The sequence below is a fragment of the Cryptomeria japonica genome, chromosome 9, assembly GCF_030272615.1.
Source record: "Cryptomeria japonica chromosome 9, Sugi_1.0, whole genome shotgun sequence".
In the NCBI taxonomy this organism is placed as follows: Eukaryota; Viridiplantae; Streptophyta; class Pinopsida; order Cupressales; family Cupressaceae; genus Cryptomeria; species Cryptomeria japonica.
This window is the reverse complement of record NC_081413.1, coordinates 263,686,296-263,695,975: the sequence shown is the minus strand read 5'-3', so window position 1 is coordinate 263,695,975 and position 9,680 is coordinate 263,686,296. Positions and strand designations below refer to the sequence as shown.

Genomic DNA, 9,680 nt, shown 5'->3' with positions numbered 1-9,680 from the left:
TCACCACTTCCTTTACAAAGCCCATTTTTCATTTGGGTTAGTGATTACAACTTAGAATTCGTGTTACACAAGCCATAGACATCATAATTAATCCCCATGCAATTGCATTATTTGGAATTTTTTAATTACTAAACTAGTTAGAGTGAAATTAGATAGCTGATCAATGTTGTAGATTATATTTAGGATAAGAAGAAATTTAACATTTTTTAAAAGTCTTATAATATGATTTACTATATTTTTATATAAAATTGTAAAGATGGAATGTCTATTATTTGTATTTAAATAAGATTGTTTATGTGAGATTATTTATAAAATTTTTGTTTCATTTGAGCTTATTTTTTAGATCTCATTTTTTATTTTTTTTATTTTTTTTTAAAGTATTAGATTATAGTTGTAGTCTTAAATTTTAGGATTATATGTATAGTTTTGATTTTCAATTTTTAAATTACATCTAATTACAAACCTTTTTTCTTGATTCTAACTAGTCATTCTTCTTGAATAAGCATTAACTATTTAGCTTTGATTTCTAAGGTGTTGTATAAAGGACAAATTCGTAGATTATATATATTTTTTAATTATAATAAAATTGTTGAGGGTATATAATGCATGTAAATATTGAAGTTGTAATAAGGAAAGTCACAACATAACTTCTACCAATCAATGGTTTCAATTTATAGAGGTGATGGGCTTAGAATAGAAATTTGCAATCTCAAAACAAGAGGTAAAAATCATACACCCCCACTCATGGAAAACTTGTAAAGTAGGTAGTAAAAAAAATAAAAAATCACATGGGCTTCACATGAGCACAATAAACTCATACACAATAGAGAAAATGTAACTCCCATGGCATTTAATACCTCATTTACTCTTGATGACTCAACATAACTTCTACTAAACAATGGTTCTAGTTTATAGATATGATAGCACTGGAGTGCTATCTCAAAACAAAAGGCAAAATCTACTTGCAAAAATAATAAATCCCCACTCATGGACAACCTATAAACTTATTAAAAATGATAAATGTTCAAATGGGCTTCACATAGGCACCATAAATCCATACCCAATAATAAAAATGTAACTTGCAAGAGATCTTACACCTTATTTACATAGTTCCCTTCTCCAAGTCTAAGTTCTTTTTCACATACCACATCAAATTTGTACATATAAATCTAAACCAAAATGTAGTTAAATTGTCTATTTTAATGTTTATTATGACAAGGTCCTATGTAAAATAGATTAATGAGAATCAGTGATACTGTATCTAAGATAGCATCATGCATTAAATTTCATATAAGAATATGCCACTTATAAATTTGTTATTACATAAGACATTTTTTTTATATATTAGAAATCAAGAGAATCCAGAACAAGGAGGCCAGGCCTCAACAAAACAAAGTTGTCACCCCCACAGGACAACAAAAACCAAAGTAACAATAGGGTGCGTATTCTGCACAAAAGAGTACTAACAAACTAACTGCATCATGAGAAGTCAACAAAAGAATCAAGAGAGGATGTCATCATGGGGTTCAACCCATGTCGTCCATCCCTGAGGTCCTTCCATCCAAACAATGGTCTTCTGACTCTGAATCTGTGCCAGCATCTCAACTTGGGCATAGGAGGGCTCCCTGCTATCTTTAATTTTGTTGTTCAGCTTCTTGAGAGCCTCCTCAAAGGAGGATAGGTTGTCCTCGTTGCGCCTCCACACATAACCATCCTTCATCTCATTGATGAACATGGTGGTGTGACCATCCTTGAGGAACATCAAGAGCTTGTGCCCCTCAGCATTCATAGTAGAGGCGACCTGCACAACAATTTTGAAGAATGTGAGTCTTCGAAAGGATTCAGTAAGAGCCCTGGCTTGGCCTTCAAACCTATCAACATTCTTAATTTTCCAAATATACCAAAGAATATTGGTAGATAAATTAAACCAAAAGATATTAGCATCCTTTTTCAATCCTTTAATGTGCCCAGAAATAATTTTCATAGTATTCACAAGATTAGGGATAGAAAAGCCAAACATTAACCAGATTTCCTTAGCAATGGAGAAATCAAAGGAAATATGCCTACCAGTCTCAAGAAGTTTACAAATAGAGCACAAATCATTATTATCATAATTCCTCCGGAGAGGAAGTCTATTAAGTAACATAAGCCATTTAAAGCACTTGATTTTTGGCTCGATCAAACTTTTCCATAGCATGTTGAAGGTCTTTTGCCATTGCATAATAGGCAAATTAGAATACCATAAAAGGTTAACATGCTTAATGATAGAAGCCTCATAAGCTAAGACAGAGTAAATGTTATGAGCCTTAATTTTAGCCAAAATAGTACCATCAACCCATTTAAAAGATAGAAATCTATGAGAATCAGTATCACAGTCTTTAGGAAGACCGAAATCAATACAAGCCTGCTTAATCATGTTGTAGGTTCTTTTTTGAGAAGGGGGGAGGTTAAATTTTGAGCCGAGATCTTCCCACATGATAAGAGTATCATGTTCCAAAACATCAATAAGACATTTGATCCCTTTGCTGGCCCAAGCTCTAGCCGAGCATCCTTGATTAAGGGCCAAGGGTTTGCTAGCATGGAAGAGGTTCCACCATAAGGATCTCTCGCCATGAATCAGGTCACCATTGTTGACACTAGTGTTGACCAAAAACCCCCTAACATGTTCCCAGGCTTTCCAAATAGACTTGAACACACAAGTGCCCTGGACAGAAACAAGAAAACCACCGGCCACAAGGTCAGTGAGAGGTAAACCCTTCCAAGACTTGGCATTCTTAGGGATAGCCCTCTCAATATTGTGTCTGATTAAAACCTTCCAAGGTTCCTAGCCTTCAAGAGAATGGAAGATCCATTTAGTCGCAAGGGCAATACCTTGGATCCTAAGATCCTTTAATCCAAGGCCACCAAGAGATTTCTCAATATGTCACCACTCCCAGTTAACAGCATGTGATTTATTATTACCTTTGCCATCAGACCAAAGGAAGCATCTAACAGCCTTTTGAATTTCTAAGATCTGATAGTTGCTAAACATCCAAGTAGAGGAGTAGTAGATATTATAGGAGGAGAGGACTTTTTGGCACACTTGAACCCTGCCAGCTAAGGAGAGGAATCTATTGTTCCATTTACTAAGTTTCTTATCAATTTTCTCCTTAACCCAGAGCCACATATCTTTGAGGGAAGGGGTCACCGAGAAGGGAACTCCAAGGTATCTAACGATTTTGTTAGGACCACCCCATTGGTAGCCAAGGTGTCCAAACCAGTCAGGGGGGTGATCCATTCAGCTAAGGAAGGTAGACTTGGTCTGGGAGATCTGAGCTTCAAAAATTGTTCTAAAGCATTGGATTTTAAGGTTAAGGTTATCCATGTTTTGCTTGGTGAGCTCAAGAAAAAGAGCCGTGTCATTGGCAAACTGAATATTCATCAATTCATTATCATCAGGAAGCCTAATCCCATTAACCTTTGGGGAGAGGGAGTTATCCCTAAGGAGGTAGAATAAAGCGTCAGAGGCAATAATGAAGAGAGCAGGGGCCAAGGGGCAGCCCTGTCTAATGGACCGAGAGAGCATAATGGAAGAGGAGAGGGAGCCATTAACTTCAATATGAGCAGAGGCATCTTGAAGGAGGACCTTGACATAAGTACAAAATTCACTAGGAAATCCAAAGGCTTCAAGCATTGTAATAATAAAGTCCCATTCCACCCTATCATAAGCTTTCTCAAAGTCAAGGAGAAACATAGCAGTGTCTTGACTAGAAATTTTAGACCATTCCACTGCTTCCCAACTTGTGATGAGATTTTCCAGAATATACCTACCTTTAATGAAGCTGGTTTGGGTGGGGTAGATAAACTTGGGCAGGATCTTTTCCAGTCGGACGGCCAACATTTTAGCCAGGATCTTATAGGACACATTGAGAAGGGTAATGGGTCTCCGGTTCTTAACGAGGGCCTTGTCACCATCCTTGGGTATGAGTTTAATAATTCCCTTATTGATAACATTGCCAAGGGAACCCTTACCCAGAGCCTCATCGTATATATCAAGAAGATCAAAGCAAATCCACTTAAGGTTGGCTTTGTAGAACTCAACTGGGAGCCCATCAGGCCTCAGAGCTTTGTCATTGCAGAGGGAGTTGATGGCTTTCCGAATTTCATCAATTGTGAAATTCTGTTTAAGAAGGTTAGATTCCCCCTTGGAGATCCTACAGGGAATGATGGATTTTCATTTAAGTCTAAGGGTTTTGGCAGCCTCAGAGTCTTCAGAGGTGAAAAGTTTTTGGTAGAAGAGGGCAAAGGCTTCTTTAATGTTGTCCAAACCAACAATCTCTTGATTATCAACAATAAGTCTATTAATCTTTTCTCGGATTTGCTTATGTTTAAGAAGATTAAAAAAAACATGGAGCCTTTATCGCCAAATTGGAGCCAATGGCTACGGGCTCTAATCATGGCCCCCTTGATCTTAACTTGCTGATGTAATCTAAGGGCATCCCTAGTTTTTGCCACTTGGTTGGCAAGGTCAGGGCAAGAAGGAGTCAACTAAATTTCATTTTCAAGGTGAAGAAGATTAAGATTAAGAGTCTTTTCCACAAATCTGGAGTCTTTGGCCCTTTTTTGACCAAAAGTTTGCAAGAGTTTTTGCTAGGAAACAACATTATAATTCCACCTATCAATATGCGAAGCTAAGTTCTTATTATCCTTATTTAGGAGTCTGATGAGGTTAATGGCAGCAAGAACATCAAGATCTTTCAGTAGATTAGTGTTAAGAATGAACTTCTTAGGCCCTACTACATTAGTGGGTAAGGAGTTAGCAAGTTGGATGTGAGCAGAAATAGGGTGGTGATCCGAGAGAGTAAAAGGCTAGACAACAACAAAATTGCCATGGTTACTAGCGATAAATGAAAAAAAATCTTTATTGGCATAAAAACGGTCAAGTCTACAATAAATTCTATTACAACCTTTTTGGAAATTGCACCAAGTGTTCCAGAGACCCCTTGTATCGGCCTTATTACCAAGAAGAGGATCAAATGGGTTTTTCTTAAATTTCATTCTATCCCAATGGGATTTTTCAGAGCCTTTCCATTCAAAAGCATTACCCCCCATTTTATCATCACAATTCTCAATCATATTAAAGTCTCCTCCAAGGATCCAGGGAATATCAGGTAAGGATGCAATCCAATCCCAAAGGGCACTTCTTTCCTTATAGTCATTGGATGCATAGATAGAGCACACCCTAATGAGGGTGTTGTCAATATTAATAGAGGCCCAAACAACCTTGTTATAGGGGGAGCAACGCTTGTCAATAATATGGTTTGACCATCTAGGGTTAATGAGTAGTCCAACACCACCTTTACCCCTGAGGTGATTGGAGCAAATTTTGATGGAGTCTTTCGATATGAAATTAAGGTTAATATCCAAGGTAAAATTAATAGTTTTAAGCTCTTGAAGCATCAGAAAGTCCAAGTCTTTATGAGAGTCCAAGAAATGTTTAACAATTTGCTTTCTGTCTGGGGCTTCCAGCCCTCTAACATTCCATGAGATGTACTTCATGGTAAACAAGGGGGAATTACGAGTTCTTAGCAGCATGAAGGCTGCTATCATAGGCAGGGAAACCCTTGCCCTTCTTCTTCTTGTCAGAGGGGGCCTTGTTCTTTGAGCCCACAAGGCGTCCTCTTCTATTAGGTTTGGAAGAGCCCTCAATTTGATCATCATGGTCTTCACCAGAATCATCATCTCCTTGAGAGACATTTTCAGAAGGAGGTTCCGCGTAGGTAGTAGGCTAGATCGGGGTATCATTCACTGCCATCCAAGGCATTTGTGTGGAGGACGGGTTAGAGAGAAAAAAGATAGAATTTCTATCAGCCCTAGTATCAGCAGTGATGACCTGAATCACATCATCAACATCAAGTTCTTTGAAGACTTTTGGAGGCAAACTCACACTAGATTCACTAGTAATACCGATACAGGGGGTGGGATCGACGAAGCCGAGGTTATCAGAGATGCGATTAGCCCTTGGGGAAGTCACAGAGCCATCACCCATATGGAAATCACTAGTGCACCTACCAGGGGTTTCAAAATTATTAATGATACTCTTAACTTTTGAAAAACTAGCATCAACTGTAGGTGGGGTGAGATTGACATTATTCTGAGCAGGGTTAACACTGACATTATCAGACCTAATCTTATCAATGGCTAATTGTTGCGCATTCTTCCTTCTACACTTCTTAGACTTTTTTGAAACCATTAGAAAACTATCTTGTTGATCCACACCCGGTTGTACTATGTTATCTCTAATAGGGGAGCACGAGAGGGGAGCCTTATTGGTTTGAGAGCTTTTAGGGCACGTATCTAATATGGGTAGGTCAGGAATAGTTGCAGGGGTGTTGCTCATGATAGGCTAGACCACAGGGGAGGATTTAGGGGGGGGACCACTATTATCTGTATGGGCTCTCCGCGAGTTCAAACTTGAGGATTTCTTATTAAGAATAGGGCAATTTTTATGAACATGGCCATCTTTTTTACAGAGGAAACACGCGTTTAAACCCCCTAAAATTTCCAAAGGGCAGGAGAAGATTTCTCCCTCAATATTGAGATTGAGAAAATTAGGAAGATCAATCCCAGGTTTAATGGAGATGAGCACTCTGGCATCGAGATGGGGCACAAGCCGTGGAGAGTCATCCATACGGATGAATTTACCAATGGGTTCCACAATTTGAGGGATAAATTTCCACAAAAATGGAGGAATGTTTTTTATAATTACCCACCTAGGGGACGACAGAGCCAAGATTTCTTTAGAAATCGCCTCAGGAGACCAACCTAGGGCACGAAATGAAGTTTTACCAACATTCCAGTACAATTTTTTAAGAACCTCTAACTGCATTTCATGCGTATTAAAAAAAATAATGAACAGTCCTTTCTGGATTTGCCTACAGAAGGAGATTCGAAATCCTAATTTTAAATTCCAGTAGTTATGAAACCAATCATCCATAAATTTCCGAGGAGGGTGTTTATCAACATCCACACAGGCAAAAAAAATTGCAGTGTCTTTCAACCTATTTTTTTCAATAGCAATTTCATTGGCCATAGAGTCATTAGACAAAATGAAGATAGCGTTGGAGTCGAGGCCAAGGTCCATACCATCTGGACTCACTCCACCATCTCCACCGATGGCAACGAATCTGGCATCCTGGTCAATTGCCGACGAAACCCTACCCACGGCTTCACTGAAGGTTTTTTTGGTTGCAGAGGGGGTTGGGAGGAGGTAGGAAAAGGATGAGACTGAGGGTCTCCATCCTTTTCCACCTCCATTAGGGCAGACAAAGATCCACATGCAGAAGAAGCAATTAAAACAGAGGACGCAAAGTAAAGAAGAGCATTAAATGAAGAGTATAAGGAAGAATTGTCTGCAAACCGCATGGAGGAGGGAGTCCTCCTCCAAAACCACCGAGTGTTCACACGCCTCAATCCAGATTTGACGATCCACTTTCAGTAGTCCTTTGTTGGATTTCGATTTCATGCAATTTGCATTTTTCGCCCTTCACGCATTCGATGTCTTCACGTAGAGCCAAGAGATTAATTAGTTTTTGCTCTTCACGTAGAGTCCAGTTCGCACTTTTTCCGCAGAGTAGACATATCGCATTTTATTACGTAGAGAAGACATATCGCAGAGCAGACATATTTGGTTTGATGAGTCAGATATTCAATTTAATGAAATGCATACTGCACTATCGTAGAGCAGACATATCGCAGAGCTTTTCCATCAATCCATGTTTCAATTTCATTTCATCTCTGTCAATCGTAGAGCAGACATATCCCAGAGCTTTTTCCTCAGTTTTTTGTTCGCATATGTTGTTTCATCTCTGTCAATCGCAGAGCAGAATAATTCGTTCGCAGAGCCTTATGTAAATCAAAACTCCTACATAAGACATTTTAATTAAATAGAGTCCAAAATATTTTAAAATAAAAAAAATCATGATTACAAAATTTTCATCATTATAAGAATAAATTAAAAATATAACCGTAATGATTTTTAACATGAATATTTCAAATTAAGCCTCATAATTTATTATAAGAGAAAGGGTACATTATTGTCCATGTTCTAATTATCATTCATTGAATTTTGTTAATTAAAAGTTCACTAAAAAAATAATCTAATAAGACAATGAAAAATTTAATAGTTAGATCAATTATACAACTTTATCGATACTAATAACACACAACTAATGTCATTTTTGACCATCAAATTCTTGATGCCTGGCCGCTGCTGACCTAAGGGGATAAGTGGCGTAAATTTAGTGCCTATTTGCATTCCTATAAAAACATCTCTTTTTAAGTTTATTACCACCAATCTATTATCATCGCCATCCATATTTTTTGTTTTCGGCATTGAATTCGACTATTATATTTAAGTTCAAAATTCAAGTATGATGTAGTGGGAGTAGTTGTATTTTTAGATTTGCAAGAGAAAGTGAGTAGTGTAATTTCTTTTTAATTTATTTGTATTAGTAAGAGAAATAATTTAAGATATAATTAGTATAAATCATAAAATTATAATTTTTTATTTTCTTCTGAGTATTACGGATTTGTTATTTGAAAAACTATTTATGTTTGAATTTGTTGATTGTTATATATTATTAGACATTCTTAATTTGTTTTTAAATTTCAATTGTTAATCAAAAGAAATAAGTTTACAAAATTGAATATAGTTTTATTTGATATGTGATTTCGCTGAAGTTATAGGTATTCCAAGCTTGCTAGTAATTTAAATTGGGACGAAATGTTGTCTTGCAATTTGTTGGAGCTTATTAATTCCTACAAATGATTAATTTTTTTGAAAACTATAGAAAAAGTTAAAAATTTCTATGATAAACAATTCACCACAACTTTTAGCATTTTATATTATTACCAAAATGGCTACCTATAAAAGTACATTGCATTGATGATCATATAATCACAAAACTACAAATTCTAATATCAATGTGAAAAATATTTGTAGAACACAAATTGTGAAAGAAAGAAAAGGAAAGAGTTAATTTATGCAAAACCTTTTTCGTCTCGGTTAACCAAAATCAGTAAAGCCCCGTGGTTCAACAACTGAATTCAATTCAAGCTTCACATAAACAACACGAGAGAAATCACCCCATGTACGCCCTTCACTAGTCAAATTGCATCTCACAAATTTCTTTCCATTATCATATGTTAGATAATGTTGATGCAAATGCAATAACAACCAACTCACCATTGACGTTCCATCATAACCGCCATTGCCCAATACAAGGTGAAGCACGTAAAACTTATGTTATTTATTGTGTTATGTGCAAATGGATTGCATCCTTATGTCATTGTGGAATGTATCTCGACATACTAAGTAGGGGAAGAGCATTGTCCATGTTTTAATAATGGTTTACTTTTTGCACATTCAATCTTTTAATAATAAATTTTAAAGAAATAAAAAATTTAAAAGTTCATTAATAAATTTCACATGTACTGATAGTCATCCATTTTTTAGGATTTTTGGACCATAATTGGTTCAGTTGTGTTTCATTATTGGTACCCATAATGCATTACTAGAGAATTTATGCATAAGTATTGGCAATTTTAAGTGCATAGTGTAGACACTTAAAAATAATTATTTTAATTATTTTTAATTCCTCGCATAATTAATTAATTAATTATGTTAATTCAAATTCCTC

The 9,680-nt window shown here is 36.4% G+C and overlaps 1 protein-coding gene across 1 annotated transcript; it reads right to left on the bottom strand.

Annotated features, from left to right (window-relative positions):
• Window positions 1-1,501: 1,501 nt before the first annotated feature.
• LOC131858359 (uncharacterized) lies at window positions 1,502-6,379 on the bottom strand. The gene is made up of 4 exons (XM_059211582.1): window positions 5,873-6,379; window positions 5,559-5,767; window positions 3,458-4,193; window positions 1,502-1,801 (listed from the first exon to the last, which is right to left on the bottom strand). The coding sequence occupies exons 1-4, from the start codon at window positions 6,377-6,379 to the stop codon at window positions 1,502-1,504; spliced, it is 1,752 nt and encodes a 583-aa protein (XP_059067565.1).
• Between the last annotated feature and the right edge of the window lie 3,301 nt (window positions 6,380-9,680).